This window comes from Leucopleurus acutus, assembly GCF_964270905.1.
Source record: "Leucopleurus acutus genome assembly, chromosome: 19".
Lineage (NCBI taxonomy): Eukaryota > Metazoa > Chordata > Mammalia > Artiodactyla > Delphinidae > Leucopleurus > Leucopleurus acutus.
The window spans coordinates 43,924,949-43,944,166 of record NC_139161.1 but is presented as its reverse complement, the minus strand read 5'-3'; the positions used below and the strand labels follow the sequence as shown (position 1 = coordinate 43,944,166).

The window sequence follows — 19,218 nt, the reverse complement described above, 5'->3', positions numbered from 1 at the left end:
AGGACAGACTCATCTGAGATAATCTCCCACTTAAGTCAACTGATTAGGGACCTTAATTGCATCCTCAGAGTCCCTTTTGCCGTGTAATGTAACAGTCATGAAAGGGATATCCCTTCATGCAAGTCCTTCTCACTCTTAAGGAAGAGAATTATACAGGGTGTGTCCACCAAGGAATGAGACTCTTGGGGCTTAGTCATTAGCAGTCATCGTAGTAGTAATCAGTACATGTATATTAGGTCTAATTGTTTTATTGTGTTGAGTCCTCTATTTCCTGACTTATCTTCTGTCTGGTTGTTTTCTCTGTTATTGTGAGTGGAATGTTGAAGTCTCCAACTATTATTGTAGAACTCTCTGTTTCTCCCTTCAATTCTGTCAGTTTTTGCTTCGCGTGTTTTTTTTTAATTGTGACCATGTCACATATGAAGTTTTTTAAAAAAAATAATTAATTTTTGGTTGTGTTGGGTCTTTGTTGCTGCACACAGGCTTTTTCTAGTTGTGGTGAGTAGGGGCTACTCTTCGTTGTGGTGTGTGGGCTTCTCATCGCGGTGGCTTCTCTTGTTGCGGAGCACGGGCTCTACGCACACAGGCTTCAGTAGTTGTGGCATGTGGGCTTCAGTAGTAGTGGCTCGCAGGCGCTAGAGTGCAGTCTCAGTAGTTGTTGTGGTGCGTGGGCTTATTTGCTCCGTGGCATGTGGGATCCTCCTAGACCAGGGCTCAAACCTGTGTCCCCTGCATTAGCAAGCAGATTCTTAACCACTGTGCCACCAAGGAAGTCCCTGCTTCATGTATTTTGATGGTCTGTAATTAGCTGTGTAAATGTTTATCACCTATCTTCTTGCTGTATTGAACCTTGTATTAATTTATGATGTCCTCCTTTGTCTCATAACTTTTTTTGATTTAAAGTCTATTTTGTCTTATATTAGTATAGCCTACTCTCTTTTGATTACTGTTTGCATGGAATAATTTTTTCCATTCCTTCTTCTTTAACCTGTTTGTGTCTTTGGATGTCGAGTGAGTCTCCTGTAGGCAACTTATAGTTGGGTCATTCTGCCAAATCTGTCTTTTGATTGGCGGGTTTAATCTAATTATATTTTAAGTAATTACTGATAAGAGGGGACTTACTGCTGTCATCATGCTATTTGTTTTCTATATGCCCTATAGCTTTTTTCGGTCCCTCATTTCCTACATTACTGTCTTCTTTTGTGTTTACTTTTTGTAGTGGAATGTTTAAATTCCTTTCTCATTTCCTTTTTGTATATTCTACAGCTATTTTCTTTGTGGTTACCAGAGGGATTACATTGAATGCCCTAATGTTATAACACTCTCACTTGAATTTATACTGCTTAACTCTGAGTTTTGACAAATACACACATTCATGTAATCCTCACCATGATCAAGATATAGGAAGTTTCATTACCCCCCAAATTCCCTCGTACCTCTTTGGCCAGGAGGGGAGGTGGTGGCAAATCCTGAGGGGACATCTGTTGTCTTGCAGGGGAGAGGCCTCTGAATTGTCTTCAGACAGGCGTGGGGAATGCTTGCTCTTAGTAACAGTAATGGGCCACTTCTGTAGACTTTGAGGGTTCAGGGCAATTTGGAGATAAAAGATTTTGGGGAGCACCAACCCAGATGTTTCCTTTACATGTGTCAGAGTCTTATTATTCTTTGCCAACCACAGCTCTCTGATCTTGGCGTAGCAGACCTGCCTTGTTTGGGAGTTTAACTTTTGGAACCTAGAAACTCTGATAATTCTGGTTCTTGTCCTGAGGTTTCTTTGCCTTCCTGCTGGAGGAGAGGAGAGCGTCTTTGTGTGCTTCCAGAGAGGCCTTCTGGCTTTCATACTTAGCTTCTAATTGGCAGTCAGCTTTTGTTCTCTTTTTTCGCAGAGCTCAAATAGTTTAGTAATATTCTTCAAATTCAGTTGTTTTTGAGGTTACTATTTCTCCTTCATTGCCAGCTTTAAATTCACATCTTAGCACCTGCTCCATCTGCCCTGAGAGCCTAGTGCAGGATGTTCACTAAGGTGTTCCCTTGGGATGCACACCTGAGAGAAGGGAGGATTGCAGATGCAGAATTCATGGTACAGTGCAGGCCCAGAATCAGGTTTGGCCAACCCCTTTGGGGAGCTCTGGAGCTAGAATGGCCCTTTTGAGTTTCCCAGAATTGGGCTGAGGTGTTCCGGCCTTTATATTGCCGTTATCAATTGGTCATTGGATGTGGGCTGCCCAGGAAGGCTTTCACCTGGGCAGGATCATTCTCTTCAGGTGAGGCGATCCCTGAGGGGCTGACTGACAGCCTCCAGCAGTTAAGTTCTTCCCTGAATGTGGAGCTGAGCAGTGCCTCAGCAGTGCCTACCAAAATTCCCCTGTGTCCACTAGGAGTGACCAGTTTGTTTTTTTAGTATCATTAACTCATGGATTTAAATATGTATTACTTAGAAAACTTGCCATTGACTTATAAGTATGGAAAGATGCACAAATGTATGTAAATATACAGTTCAATGAATGTTTGCCAAGTAAACACAGTAGTGTAACCAGTACAGAGATCAGGAAATAAAATAATGCTAGCAATCCAGGAGTTCCTCTTTCCCCTTCCTTGTCCTTCTGGTCATTACTTGCTCTTTCCAAGGGTCTCTGCTATCCTGACTTGAATTTAACATGTTTTTGAAATTTGTGTAACAATCATACAGTAAGGGATCTTTTGTTCTGACTTCTTTCACTCAGTATTATATTTATGAAATAAAGTTTATAGCTATAAGTCATTTATTCCCATTGCTGTAGAGTTTTTCTTTGTTTGAATATACCATTTTTAAAAACCATTTCTGCTGTTGATAGACATTTGGAGTGTTTCCAGTTTTTGGAAATTATGAAAGCACTGCTATAAACATAGCTGAACATATCTTTTGGTGAACATATGTACACATTTCTCTTGGGTATATACCTAGTGAAGTTGCTAAGTACAGTTGGCCCTCTGTATCCGTGGGTTCCACACCTGTGGATTCAACCAATGCATATAAAAAATAGTCGGAGAAAAAAAATTCCAGAAAGTTCCAAAAAGCAAAATTTGAATTTGCCAAGCAACTGGCAACTATTTAAGTAGCATTTGCATTGTATTTAAAACTATTCATGGCATTTATATCCTATTAGGTATTATAAGTAATCTAGAGATGATTTAAAGTACATGTAAGTGTATGCGTAGGTTATGTGCAAATATTATGCCATTTTATATAAGGGACTTGAGTATCACAAATTTTGGTATCCTCTGGGCTCCTGGAACCAATGTCCTGCAGACTTGGAGGGATGACTGTATGTATATGTTCCATTTTAGCAGATAATGTCAGTCTTCTAAAGTAATTACTGATTTACACTCCTACTTGTAATGTACAAAAGTTCCATTTGCTGTGATTTGCCCCTGTTTATTTAGGATGTTACTCTCCAGGCTGTACAATTAAGAACTGGGTGTATTTACTAGGGTCCCTCTCTCTTTAGCAGGTTCTGTACTCTAATCTTTGTTTTCTGAGGCTGTGAGATTTTGAAATTCTGTTCTGCTTTTCAGAAGTTTTTGGCTTAGCTTTTTTACCATTTTCCACCCAATTATGCATTTGAGACTCCCTCATGTCTTCAATTGTGTCACTCCAGCTCTCAGTGACAACCAGAATCTCTGATGGTTCCTCTTTCCCTCAGCAGAGGTACTTTGCTTGGGAAAGGCATATTTCTGAGTCTTTTTGGGGGGGGGGGCAGATTCTGCAAATGCCCCAGGGCGGGAGGAAACAGCTGCAGAAGATCACCTTGCTTCTCCATAGTTCACCCTTTTTCTGAAACTTAGCCTCTCTAGTCCTCATTCCTTCAGTAGCTCTCTAAAATCTTTAAACAGTTGATTTTTGTATTTTTTCTTTTTTTTGTGTGTGTGAGTTTGGGGGAGGGAGGTGCTGTTTTGCTGTGAATTACTCTACCTTGGAAGCAGAAGTATGGATTAAAACATATTTGATGTTTCAATAAATTAAAATTGTTGTCCTTAACAATGTTCAAATTATTCCATTTTTGGTCAGTGGGAGCCTCCTCAAAATTTATTGCTGAGTCTTTTTGACTTGACCCTTTGATAGCTTTCTTTGGCAACTTTCTTGCTATCTGGTATGACAAAGTGTTCCAGGTTCATCATGTACCTTTTTGCCTCAGATGTGGAATCAGCCATTTTCTGAAGGAGTCCCAATTCCTTTTACCAGGAAATGGAATCTCAAGATCATTACTGCAGGGTTGGTCGTTGTTTTAGGCATTTTCAGCAAACAAAGGGAGAAAAATATATTTTATTTTCTTCATACAAGATAAAACTACATTAAGAATTGATATAGATACTTCCAGTTCCAATTCAAGACTACAGGGTTTTTACTTTGCTGTTCCTCTCCTGTTCTGAGAGTCGCAGTTTTTAATGACACCAGTAGTGACAGAATTAAAATATCACCGAATCACTCATTTCCATGATCCCACAATACATACAGGATCAAGATTTATCTTCATTTTTTTGTCCCTAGAGTATATTCCATTAGGAAGTCAACCTAATATGATTTAAAATAACTTAGAATAGTTCTTCTCTTTGTGACTATGCCATTAAAAATTTGGATACAAATTTCAGTTCATTTGTTTATTTTTGATTTCTATTTTTTTTTTAGAATTTTAATTTAATTTTATATTTACATAAATTACATAATTTCAAAATAAAATCTACAAAAACCAGGGAATATAGATTCTATCCTCAACACCTCTCCTTTATTTTCTTTCACTTCCTAAAGGTAACCACTTAAAAGTTTTTAAGTTTCATCCTTCTGCTTTTGTATGTGTGAAGAGATGTGTGTGTGTGTATTTATTTCTCCTCCTACTTCTTAGATGCATGGTAGCATACTGTATACTCTTTTCTTCACCCTGTTTTTTTAACTTAAAGATATATCCTGGAGACTGTTCCATAGTTTGATGAATTTGGACTCATTTCTGTCATATTTTTTGTTATATTTATACAAGTCTTTTATTTTAAGTCATTTTTAATTGTGTGGTCTATGTTATTTGCTCTCCCAGCATACTTTTTGGTATTTCAGAAGGTTTGTGTATTAGGGTTCAGTCAGGGAAGCTGATTGGGTAATGTGGGAAGGGACTTATTATGGAAATTAGACCATATACAATTTTGAGAGGACTCGTGGGGTGAAGATCTAGAAGGGGGAATTGGAGGATCAGAGAAGGAGTCACTAGTCAGATCCTCTAAATTAGTGACAATGGGTAGACAAGTTGGAGCTTTTAGGGAAATCTGAGAAGCCAGCTATGTCCAGCCACTGAAGTGCGACTGTGAAGGAGAAGCTTGAAGAGAGCCACATGGGAAACTCTTGCTGTGTTTAGTTACCCCCTCTGTAGGTTTTCACCTAAGCATCTGGTGATGGGCTTGTGCCACTGCTCACCCAGCACAAACCAGCAGTTTGTATTTTTGTTCTGTTGGTTACTTTTATATTGATGCCTTTGTATAGTACTCTAATTTCCTCCCTTTCTTGGGAGGGCAAGTTGTTATATAGTGGTTTTCTTCTGTAAGCAATATTGAAACAGCTAGTAAATTATTCTCATCTCCTCAGCTAGCATTTGGTTTAAAATAATACCCTTTTACTCTTAGTACCATAAGGTAATCAGGAAACATCCTACTTTTTGTATACTCTCACTACCCTCTCCCCATTTTTGATAATTGTACTGTATCTATACTGTCATTATACAAAGCAATTATATAGTATGTTTTTTTTCTTACTCTCGTCATTTATTCTCAGTTCTTTTAATAAATGTGTATTTAATGGTCCTTCTTAATGTGGATGTGTCTCCTGTTATTTTGGTTGACTGAAGTATATTCTCTAGTAGATTCCTCAGGAAAGGCTTAAGGGAACAATATTTCCTGGGTTCTTACAGTTCAGAACACTTTGATTGTCACCATTGTACTTGGGAGTCAGTTTGCCTGCATATAAAATCCTTGGTTTACTTTATCTTCTCTTGAGAATATTAAAATATTATTTCATTTTCTATTAGCATATGGTATTGTCAAAGTCTGATGACAGTCTAATTTTTGTTCTTTGTGTAAGTGGCTTTCTCTTTCTGCCTGAATGTTCAAAGGATTTTTTTTTCTTTCTTGTTCACAGAAGGTCAATAGTTGTACTAAAATATGCCCTGGTATTGGTCATTCTGGGTCAGTTTTTCCAGGTATGTGGTATGCCCTTTAAATATATAGTTTCAAGTGTTTTCGAAAAATTTCAGCAACGTTTTCTTGAAGTCTAGTTTCTAATATTCATTCTACTCCATTGATTTGATTTCCTTCTTTGAGGACTCCTGTTATACATATGTTGGATCTTGTTTGCCTGTCTTCTCTGTCACTTTATTGCAAATCCCATCTCATTTTTCTTTTCTTTCTTTTTTTTTGATATTAGAATTTTCCTCCTATTTACCTTCTTTTTCTCTTAAAGCATTAGATATATATATATTTTAATAAATTTTAATTATGTATTTCTGGCTGCATTGGGTCTTCATTTCTGTGTGCGGGCTTTCTCTAGTTGCAGGCAGGCGGGGGCTATTCTTCACTGCGGTGCACGGGCTTCTCATTGTGGTGGCTTCTCTTGTTGTGAAGCATGGGTTCTAGGCGTGCAGGCTTCAGTAGTTTTGGCACGTGGGCTCAGTAGTTGTGGCTCGCGGGCTCTAGAGCACAGGCTCAGTAGTTGTGGCACACAGGCTTAGTTGCTCCGCGGCTTGAGGGATCTTCCCGGACCAGGGTTTGAACCCATGTCCCCTGCATTGGCAGGCGCATTCTTAACCACTGTGCCACCAGGGAAGCCCTATATTTTGTTTTATTCACTCTTTAATATCTTCTGGTTAGTCTTCACTTCTGAAATGATTTTTCTTTTTTTTTCTAATTCTTTCCTGAGTTTTGTCAACTTATTTTTATTTGTAATTCTAATTTGTTATTTCATATCTTTAATCATTTAAAAAAATTTCTCTTGGCTCATTTTGAATTAATAATTTACAGTTTCATCTGTTGGTGATCATATCTTTTTGGCGTGTTTTCATTTTCTGTTGCAATGTTATTCTGTCTCTTATTCTTTTTTCTCAAAATAACTTCACATATGATTTGACTACAGTGTTTTCTGTTGCTCAATTTTATGTGAAATTAGTTTTCCTGAATTGGTAGGAGAGAAATGTGGGCCAGGATAATTTCTATCTTCATGGCTCTGGAGCTCTTCTGTTGCTTTCATGAAATTAAACGAATACGTCATCGCATTCTTTGTGAGCTCTCTTGGCTTCCTTCCTCTCTTCCACCTTTATCTGGATCTTTTTCTTTTGCCCTGTTGTTCTTGTTTCAGTCTGGAGTGAATCTCAGCAATTTCTTCTCAGCATGGGCTTCATCCTTGAAGGAAGTGTTTCTTTAGCTGGTTAGTTTAGAACTGTGCTGTCCAGTGGGTACAATGGCTACTTAAATTTAAGTAAAATAAATTAAAATAAAATTAAACATTTGATTCATCATTTGCATTAGCCACATAACAAGTGCTTAATAGCCATATATGGCTAGTGGCTACTGTAATGAGCATTGTTGATATAGTATAATATCCTAACCACAGAAAGTTCTATTAGACAGTGATGGTTTAAAGTGTGCTATCTTCTTTTCAGACTTTATTATAGACCTTTTGCACACATGTGCCAATTGCCATGTGTACAAAAACCCCTGTATTTTAGCTAAGCTTCTAAACTTGTCCTGCTGTACTTTTCACTGAGGATCTAATGCAGTTTGGGGATTTTCCTTGTCAGACCCATCAAACATTCTGCTTCCCTCTGCTGTCTCTTGCACAGATGCTTATACCACACCAGTTTTGTAGCTGTAAGTGGTTTGTTCGTATTTGCTGCTTGTATTTTGGTTATTGTGGGGTGCCTTGTCCCCTAGTTTTGATGTAGATATATGGTCCATGGGTTTTGCGATTCTAGCTTCTTTGCTATTTTATGAGGGGGTGTATTAGTCAGGGTTCTCTAAAGAAACAGAACCAATACAGGGGAGATAGAAGGGTCTGAGGGCCTGAGAACCAGGAACACTAAGGGCAGGAGATCAATGTCTCAGCTTAAGTAGTTAAGCAAAAGGGACCCATTCTTCCTCCTTCTGCCTTTTTTATTCTATTCAGGCCCTCAGTGGATTGGCTGATGCCCACCCACATTGGACGGGGTGCAAACTGCTTTACAGAGTCCACCTATTCAAATGCTAATTTCATCTGGAAACACCCTCAGAGACACACCCAGAAATAGTGTTCAGCCAAATATCTGTGTGCTCTATGATCCAGTCAAGTTGCCATGTAAAATGAACCCTCACAGAGGGGTTTGGGGAGGTTCACAAGCTACATTGCAGCCACTGCCATCTTTTCTCTCTGTCTCTCTTTTTAAGGATATTAACAATTCTTAATTTTCTTAATATCAAATGTAAAAGATCTTATGTATATTTATTTGCATTTTTTTTTGCATTTTTTAACAGTTTATTTTTTAGAGCAGTTTTAGGGTCACAGAAAAATTGAGTGGAAGGTAAAGAGTTTTCCCATATGCCCTGTGCCTCCACACATGCACAGACTCCTTTATTATCAGCATCTCCCACTAGAGTGGTACTTCGGTTACAATTGATGAACCCACATTGACATGTCATAATCACCCAAAGTCCACAGTTTACATTACAGTTTCCTCTTGGTGCAGCCACTGCCATCTTCTACAGTCCTCTTTTTTCGGTCTTTCAGAATTTTTTCTCTCCATAATGTTGTAACATTATGTAATTCTGTAGCTTCTGTTCTGCCCTATCTTCTAAACCCTAAACATGCTTCCCCTCTTTTATTTAGTATTTCTTTACCATCAAATTAGTCACATTATTAACTGACTAAGCAAACTTGGGCATGCTGCTTGGTCTCTTTCCACCTTTTGTTGCACCATTTTAAAAATGAGGAAGCTGGACACAGGTTTGTTTCTTCACGGAGGAACCTCGTCAGTGTTCTGTATTAGTGTTAGCAGGATCTAATATTTAAACAGTAAAGATATTCGTGATGCTTTCAATACAGAATGCTGCTCTTAAACAGGGTAGAGATGAACTTCCTGGTAGTGCCACTTAGTTCATTCTCAGATAAATATAGGTAAATATAAATATAATATCTCCCTTAAAAGATATTTTTTTCCATGAGATTTATCTCTTTGTTGTTCTGTTACTCCCTCAGCTGTGTACCTGACGGTGATTATCTTACCTGAATCAGTCTTACTATGTATATTCCAGGCTATACAGTTTGTTTTCTTTTCTGCACAATCTGCTGTTATTTGCCATTATTGACTAGAGGTCTAAGGCATAGATTTTCTGGGTCTGTTGTTCTTTTAATGCTTGAGTTCAATATATAAAAGAAAAGATTGCATTTTATTGCAGACATATTTCTCTGAAATAATTTTTAGCTACAAGGAAGTAGCTCTATTTCTGTGAGTCATCATTCTGTCTTACATAGTGCTGGGTGAAGATTTAATTTGGTAGATAGAGATTTATGACTTCTAGAAAGAAAGCTGCAAAAATTGAAATTTCTAAAGAATTTTAGATTTGCTATAAATTCCTTTATATATTGAAAATTGGAGCTTGAGATACAAATATAGGTAATTGTGGTTGATAAAATTTTCCTAATATCTCATGATTTTCAATGAGAAATAGAGTTCTCGGTAGTCATTTTAAAATGTAAGCTAACATTTTTTTTTTTTTTCCTCAGCTTCCAATAAAAACAGGACAGCAGAACACACATACCAAAGTCAGTACCGAACACAACAAGGAATGTCTTATCAATATTTCCAAATACAAGTTTTCTTTGGTTATAAGCGGCCTCACCACTATCTTAAAGAATGTTAACAATATGGTGAGTGTTTGCATTACTGTTTTATGGGAGAATTCGGTTTGTTTTTTATTTTAAACTTTGGAACAGCATATCTTGAAATATGTAAAGTCATTTTCTGTGGACCCTGGATATAAACATTCATCTTAATTTATGGATGAGCACAGGTAACCTTTTAACTTTCTTTTTAGATTTTAATTCTTTTTCTTAGATACTTGGCTTATTTGTGACCCTATATCTACTTATTTGTGACCCTATATCTATATCATTTTTCTGGAATTAGGATTTCATACAGATTTTGTCATATTTAAATTGACCATAGTAATCTATTAAAATCTTTTCCTTAGCTTCTCATTTGAATATTTACATATCAGATTGTCCCAGTCTTAAGTAGATGCTAAATAAAATATGACTTTGTAGTCCTAAAATGTGAGATTGCTTTTGTGAAGATGCTGTTTTATTTCCTTCGTCCTGTAACCTGTGAAAGATTCCATGGTAGAGAACCTGTGTTGAAAGTTTTCCTCAAATACTTCATCAAGTATTTCCACTGTCAAAAGCTCATAATTGCTTCTTATTTTCCTGTTTCATAAAATCTGTTTACATTCCCTAAACTTCAAGGTACTCCAACTATTTTCTCTCTGTACCTTTGAACATATTATTTCTCCTCTTGCTGTCTGGTGATTCTTTCCTCTGTGTCAGTTTCTATCTAAAATCTCCTTCATACTCAGTCCAGAACAACCGATCTGGATATTTCTTGATTAACCCCAAACTGCTCTGCTTGTTTTGAGCACTTATAACCACAATTTATACTGTTTGCACTGAGCAGTGAAACTGATTTCTGGTTGTAGATTGTGAAAATCAGTACCATTTTCATAGTCACATCATCTTTGGTGTGTTTTCTTTTGAAAAAGTTGATTGGAAGATACCCCAGGCTTACAAAATTGGTAAACTGGAGGACTGGGCAATCATATTTTCTCTTTATGGAAAAAAATTAAGATTTTCTGAAAAAAGGACCTTTTATAAATATGTAAAGTGACTTACAGAAATACATTTAAGATTTTATGGAACGCTTCTGTTGCATAGTGTGTGGGTCATACAGATAGGACTTTGCTTTTATAGATAAGTGGCCATGTTCTCATATTGAAAATGTTTCAGTATTTGGACCCTTCTTTTAAAAACAAAAACAGTATTGAGATATTGGCATTCATTTAGTGCTTATTGAGTAAACTGAATTGTGGGAACCATAGTCTTCTGTTAATAGTGTAGTATTTGATTTAAAGATAGTGAATGCTTAAAACTCGCTTTAATTGGTGTTACAGCATTTTGTTGCTGTAAGAGTTAGGCTTTGATTATTTTGTGGCATCAAAGTGTGGTTAAATGTTCAGTTCAAGATTCTGGTAAAGATCTATATGTGTACCTAAATCCTACATATTTTTTCTATATTGTTCAAATCTAAATTTTACTTAAAAAATAACAGAACATGGGATTTTCCTAATGTTACCATCTCTTTACTGCTGTTTGTTTCAAAGTGCATTTACTACATATTTTTTAAAGTATAACCCAGAGTATCTTTTACTGTGGCAGGCTGATGACAGATTGTTTGCCTGAGAATTTATTTTGTGTGAGCATTAGGATAAAATCAGAAATAATAGATTTAAATATAGTATAATCTGGGAGATACAATGATTATTGATTTTCTTGATCCTTAGCCCCTCACTTTTCAGATGTGTGCTGATTTGTAGTGGAGAGTAATAACCAACTTTTAGTGTTCTGAATATCTTTTCTTTTAGAGAATATTTGGAGAAGCTGCTGAAAAAAATTTATATCTCTCTCAGTTGATTATATTGGATACACTGGAAAAATGTCTTGCTGGGGTGAGTAAATCTATTCTTGAATAGGCAGGTTTTGTGCATTCAGTTTTGAGAATGATCTGATGTCCTGAAGCATAGGTGTGGACAAGGAGAAGAGTCATGGACTTTTTGTCTAAGACATGAAAATGAATTTTGTTAACAGAGCTGTCTGGGTAGCATAGAGAAGTTTTCAAGAAAAAATTATATTCTCATCTTTTGTAAATTAAATAGATATTAAGATTACTTATAAAGTGTTAAGCTTGAGTCACATCTCTCTCTCTCTCAAGTTTTCTAGAAAAAATTTTGTGGAAAAGTCACTATTTCATTTAACTGATTTCTCCAGTTGGTTAGGCCTGTGGCATTGCTTAGCTGTCAAAGAATGTGATGTTAAAGACCAAGAGAATCTTGTTTCCCCCTGTGTGAATCTGATTTTATATTTTACTTTTCAAATCTATGTAAAAGAGAACTTAAAAAATTAAAACTATTACTATTGCTGTGATAGATTCTACCTTAAGAACACTTGTTATGTAAATATGAACATATAAAATAGATATGTGGAGGAGTAGTTGAGTACAAAACAGTTGTTTTTCATGTTTCCTCTAAATAGTTATCTCAGAGTTTTCAACCATGACTTGCTTAGAAATTTTTCAAGAATATTTCTGGTTATTTATTTATTTGGCTGCGTCGGGTCTTAGTTGCAGCATGCGGAATCTTCGTTGCGGTATGCAGGATCTTTCGTTGCGGTGCGCGGGCTCTTCATTGCGGCGTGCGGCCTTCTCTAGTTGTTGCAGGCGGGTTTCTCTCTAGTTGTTGCACACAGGCTTCTCTCTAGTTGTGGTGCGTGGGCTCCAGTATGCGCGGTCTCAGTAGTTGCGGCGTGCAGGCTCAGTATTTGTGTTGCACGGGCTTAGTTGCCCCTCAGCATGTGGGATCTTAGTTCCCTGACCAGGGATTGAACCTGCGTCTCCTGCCTTGGAAGGTGGATTCTTAACCACTGGACCACCAGGGACGTCCCCAAGAATGTTTCTGTTGTATAAAGCATAGTGCTTCTATACTTCAGTAGCTTTAATTCTTCCTGGAAAATGGTAGGAGTTTACATAAATATATAAATTTAATACCTCCATTTTAAAGATCTGTCTATTCAATATGTATTGGGGTTAACTTATTTCTTCTGAGATTATAATCTCTCTTCCTTTGACCCATCTTTTGCTTTTATTCAGAATTGCTTCTCTCTTCCACATATGTTATAATTGTTCTTTATAGTAAAACTAGATGGGAAGGGACTTTGACATATGAGGACTGATCAATTGAGAACAGAGAGAACAAAGTGTTTAAAGAAGGGGTAGTGTAGGGAGTTGGAAAAGGGGTAGGATAGGGAATTGGAAAAAATAATTACATTCACACAATGATGTATCCTTAGGGAAGAGAAGTATAATATTTAAGACTATAGGCCACAAAACCTAAGCATAATGTTTTAAATTCTTTTATTGACCCTCGTCCACATTCCAAAATTGTGCGATAGTGCTTATAAGTTTTCTTCTTAAATTGAGGACAAGCTAGTTCTGTTTTAGCTTTGTGCTATGTATTAATTTGTGATGGGCTGTTCATTTGTAAAATAGAGTGAAAGAGCAAAAAAGCTGTTAAATAGGATGATGGAATTTTGAAGGTGGACAATTTTTCAACTTCTCTTGAATCAATTCTTTGTAGTGGTCTTATTACTTTGATTGTAGATGCCAGTATATCAGTGACACCCATGTTTGATTGGGGGTAGGCTGGTTCATTGCCTCTTCAGTTCTACATCTTTTCTCCATTAACATTTATAATTGAGAGGTAGTGGTAAAGGTATTTTGGATAATGATCACTGATATCATTGACCCCTGTTTAATTTGATACTCTTTGGAGATAGCTTAATTGAATCCCTACTAAGTGGGCATGGTACAGCTTTTATAATACATAAAATATATATTAGCTTGCTCTGCTCTATTGAAAATGTATAAATTTTTAAATTAAATTTATAATTAAAAATAATACTATTCATATTATTGAACAGCTGTGTTTTTCTGGATTGCCTTCAATGACTTTATGGTTGTGTCCTGATTTTCCTTTTTACTTATTTATTTATTTTATTTTTTATTAAAATTTTTTTTTTTTTACAGTAGGTCCTTGTTGGTTATTGGTTTTCCTTTTTAGATCAAAGTAAGTTGAGATAGTTTAAGAACTGAGCCCTATAGTACATATTTATCATATTAGTAGTTGAACTAGCTAAATGAAAGTGAACAAATACTTATCAATATCATGATTAAAACCAAAATTTTATGAGTAAAATTTTGTAGAATTTGAGGAATCTTAAGTATTTTTGATCCTGTATATATGACCATTATTCAAAAGATTGAACACTTCTATAATTTTTATTTGTATATTAATTGGAGTTGGTTTCAACACCTGTATTGTCTGGTTAGCCTATAAATAAGAAAGAGCATTGTAACTCAAATTTTGCAGGTTTTTGTGATATCTGTTTATTTACTGTCCAAATATTTCAGTGTATCTGCATCTGAAAGCTTTTGGAATGCAATTACAGATTTAATCATAGCACACTTACAAAAATTTGTTCTTTGTCATTATGCTTGATATTATCAAAATTGTCCTTCATATAAGGATACTAAAGCCATTAGGCAAAATACTGATGTGGAACAGTCTATTTTCACCTAAGGGTAGCTTATCCATTGGCTGTTTTGTTAATTGTAGAGATTTATTTTACAAAGTAGAAACCTCAGTGTTAACACCAAAGTTATCAAACTTGGTGTCATTAACAGAGAGACCACCTGGCATTATGTACTTCTGATGTGATGTAATACAAACTGTAGTGAATTCTACCTAGTGTTTAACTTAAATCTAATCAGACTGTTATATTTAGATTCCAGCTTAACAGAAAATATAACAACTAGAAGAACAAGTTTCACCACTAAGACATAATCAGATCAATAATATACAACATTTTGTAAGGCAACTGGTCTATTTTCTTAAAAAAAGTCAGTGTTATGGAAAATAAAAATGATCTATATGGTGTGTGAGGGGAAAATAGTTTTAGGATAAAGAGACTAAAGGAATGTTACAATCATGCTGCAATCTGTGAACCTTTTTTGGATCCTGGTTGAATAAAACAAGAACAGCTATGAAAGACATTTACGGGGCAATTGGGGAAATTTGGTTATGGTTTGGGTATTAGCTGATCTAAGGGAATTTTTTTTTTCTCCTTGGTGTGATGATTGCATTGAAGTTATATTGGAGAATTTTCTTAAATTTTAGAGATGCCGAAGTAAGTTAGTAGTGAAGTAATGATGTTTGTAATTTACTTTGAAATGGTTAAACCAAAACAAAATTATTTGTAATAAGTAATATCTGTCTGTTTTGGTCAGTCTGCCCAAAGGTAGATGTGATTGCTCACCCAGGAATTAATTTGGATGTTGAGACAGATGACACAGTGCACTCACCAGTGAATATGCGTAAAGTTTATTTAGGACTCACAATAGGCTAGGGATTCCCAGGAAGGGAAGGGCTTATGTAGGGATTTGATGAACAGGGGAACAAGCAGAAATTGGGGTGCTGAGGAGGATGGATGGGAGTACCTGGACTTTTCTTGTGATTAAGAAGTGAAAGATGGAACCACCCTCTTTATTAAACTAATTGTAGATAGATAAAGCAAACATGATGAAATATTAACAATTGTGGAATCTAGGTGATGAGTATATGGGTGTTCGTTATTCTGTTTCATCGCTTATGTATGTTTGAAATTTTCCATAATAGAAAATATTTACACGTAAGTTTAAGAATTATGTGATTATTTCTATTTTAGCAACCAAAGGACACGATGAGGTTAGATGAAACGATGCTGGTCAAACAGTTGCTGCCAGAAATCTGCCATTTTCTTCACACTTGTCGTGAGGGAAACCAACATGCAGCTGAACTTCGGAATTCTGCCTCTGGGGTTTTATTTTCTCTCAGCTGTAACAACTTCAATGCAGTCTTTAGTCGAATTTCTACCAGGTTAGTGTGTAAATTTACATAGGAATGTTGTAAGTAATATAAAATTCGTCTACGTAAAAGTAAAAAGTTGACAGAAATGAGTTTAACCTGGGCTTCTGTTGAAATTTTTTACATTGATTTCTTTGAAATTTTTATTTTGTAATGTTGTGTTATTGGTGGGTATACTTAAATGTGAGTACTATGATAAACTTGAAAGTCTAAATTTTAGGAAAAAAATGTCACCCATGACCAGCCTTTTTTTTTTTTTTTTTTAATACTATTGATAGATATAAATTTTGGGTTTGGCTTTTTAACGTATTATTCCTTGTAATGAAATTAGTCAATCAGAATAATTGGTGAGTAGTCAGAATTCTAATGATCTTAACGCTCTGATCCTTATCACAAGCTCCTAAGTTATCAAAAAACAAAGCAAAACAAAAAAACCAAACCAGCAATGTGGAAGCACAAGGAAATGAGTAATTCTAGAAAGTGAACTGTATTTTAAGTGTATGAACTGTGAAATCTCCCATTTGTTGAGCATATTTACAGCATGTGCTATGCTGTTTGATCTTCACAGTATCCCTGAAATGTAGGTGACACCCCATTTTATAGGTAAGCAAACTAATACTAAAGAAGTTATCAAGGTGCTGTGCCAAGTACCAGAGGACCCCAAACTTCGAAGTCGGGCTGGCTTCAGAGTCTGTCTGTTTTATTGTGCCTGGCTGCTTCCTGGTACTGCTGTGTTAGCTGCATTTTGATGAAATCCTTTTTATAATATCCACTGCTGTGCTTTAAAATTGCATGATAAGTATAATTTAAGCTTTTTTTGATGCTTAGAAATCATCATGTGATCATTCATTGTGATAATGCTAGAGATGGAGAAATGGATATAGAACTGTAGCTGATGGTAGCAGGTAACTCTGGATCTTAATTTCATGCAGACGATTTGCCTTTCTCATGCAAGTAGAGTCAAATGGGTCCCTAATTAAGACCAAGTAGGAAGTATAACGTAAATCACCTAGTGATTCGGTGGATCAAAGACTAACGCAGAGTGCTTAATGGCACCTGCATCTTTGGTTTGTCTGTGTTGTGTGAGGAGTGGATGTCCATTAGCTTAGTTCATTCTTATGTTGTTTTCCAACAGATGTGAATGAGAACATACATCATAGTTTGCGAATTTGTGCTGTGGTTTTTAGGCGGAATTGGCTAACTTCAAAATCCTGCAGTCTTTTTAATAAAAAATGGCATTTCTTTGATGGTGATGCTGGGCAACAGTATTCTTCCAACCTCTCATCAGAATTGTGGTGCAAAGAAAATTAAAATTTTATCTAATGTTATAATATGACTGCTAATGTAGGGTAATGGTTACACAATAGAACAATGTCTTCATGAAATCTCTTGAGTGTTAACATCTCATATTCTGAGTAAATGGTACACTGGTTGAAGCAGCAAGGTAGCAAACACCTAGGTAATAGGATGCATTAAAGTGATAAAAAACCAAACCAAACCCTTTCTTTGTTTAGGTGACTACTAGACCAGTCTTACTGTTTGAAATAATCTTACATTGAAGGTAGAAAATGATCAAAAGGGTAAAATGTTTTTTAGTCTATCCAAACATGAATTGCTTTAATAAAACACAGCAAATGTGCCACCTCTGAAAACTCTAAAAATCTTCTGGTCACCAAAGGTTTTATTTTGCAGCATTGGCACGTGTAAAACTAGACAACTTTTGGGTATTTCCTGAATCTCGTTCACTGTTTGCAGAGTAGAAGTTAAATGTCTCCAGAATAAGCCAGTTTCTTTAGCTTTCAGGGGACAGACTGCTCAGAAATGGGATCTATGAAATTCATGTTTCAGACAACTACACTTGCTGTTTCATTTAGTTGGTGCCAGAAATAGGAGCTGATCTTATCAGAGGGTCACTTACCTAAAAAACCATTATGATGGTTTAATTGAGATGGGGTTATCCTGTGACACTGCTGTCGTAGCATTAGGTGACAAAATATGCAAGGAACTGGAATGGCAGTTCTTTCTGAAGATTGATTTTATACTTCGTATGTACTAGATGAATCAGTATCATGAAAATTTGTTGTGCTTGACCATTCTACCTGTCTATGGATGTTTCTCTTTTAGGATTAACATTAGCTTTTGATATTTCTGTCCTTTGCTTTTCTTTAAGGGAATAATATGAGTTATAGATCATAAGATAGCTTTTTTATTCTGCTGAAGTATACCATGTTCTGTGGCTCATAGTACTCTTTTATGTAGAGCATTAGCTGCTTTCTCCACAGAGTTATTATACAATGCACTGGATCTAATTGTTTTGTAGTTGGAGGGTCCTGAAAAATACCTAATTTGACATATACCAGAAGCAGAAGACTCAATGACTTTGAAAGTTCTGTTTGATTCTTTTACAAATCTGCTGTTTTTTTAAAATGGTTTCTTATTGTTTTTAATAGTTTAAAATTTCTTCTTATATGTCTAGTTATTTAAAACATACTTATTATATATTCTCTTTAAGATTGTTAAATAATCTCATTTGTTTGTGTGTGCCAGCTGTCATTCACAGTGAATTTTTTCTCTCTGTTTTGTAAACCTTTGATTGCAAATTTATCTTTAGTGCAGTCTGTATTTTCTTTAGGAATCTCTTGTAGCCTGGGACTGTGGGAGTATCCTAGTGATGGTTTTGCATTTGCTTTTGCCAAGTGCCCAGTTCTGGACCTATATTTTTGTTAATTTCTCAGCCCCAGATTGTATGGGTAGTACAGATGTGGGCCTCAAACCCTTGTAAGGTGACAGCCCTGGGTGATTTTTTCCCCTACCCAAAGCTTAGGCAGAGCAGACAGACTTCTTGTGCTGGTAGATTTTCCCCCCTCCCTCTCTTTTCTCTATGTCTCTGTCTCTCTTTCAGTGTCTCTTTCTTTTTTTAAGGAAGTGCGTAGCTCTTTCTAGCCATGTTTTATGCAGGCCCCTGGTTCTACTCTCTGCATTATGAGGGTACAGGACTTTGTATCCAGTCCCGTGTGGATGTTTTTAGCCCCAGACCCCTAGGTTAAGGAGAGACAAAAACTCTGACTCTCACCCTTCTTTTGTGGGCTAGATCATGCCTTCAAATCCATCTCCGGTTTTCAGTTTCCTTTCCATTTCTGGACTTGGGTGGGTACTTAGTGTTTGTTTTGCTTTATTTCTATACATTTAAAATATCTTTTTGTTGTTGTTCAGTTTACCTAGTTTTTCTAGATGTTTTAGTGATAGGTTTTCCACTTCATTTCTTTTGCCAAGAATACCCTTTATTTGATTTCTCTGCCTTATAAATTCACAGAATGTTCCTTCCTTGTGGTAAAAACTGGACTATAAAACAACCACAGCCACTCACAAACAACCACAAGAGTTAGCTTTTCAAAAGTTGGTGTTGCTGATTTATTAAGTTGTGTTTCTTAAGGAGTCATATTCCAT

General features: G+C 36.1%; 1 protein-coding gene across 6 annotated transcripts in view; it reads left to right on the top strand.

Annotated features, from left to right (window-relative positions):
• Positions 1-19,218, top strand: part of NF1 (neurofibromin 1) — a 247,084-nt gene that overhangs the window by 42,149 nt on the left and 185,717 nt on the right. For all 6 annotated transcript variants that reach the window (XM_082860520.1, XM_082860521.1, XM_082860522.1 and 3 more), the window contains exons 2-4: positions 9,770-9,913; positions 11,680-11,763; positions 15,593-15,783. In XM_082860520.1, the coding sequence (XP_082716646.1) occupies positions 9,770-9,913; positions 11,680-11,763; positions 15,593-15,783 (419 nt within the window). The remainder of the gene's footprint in view (positions 1-9,769; positions 9,914-11,679; positions 11,764-15,592; positions 15,784-19,218) is intronic.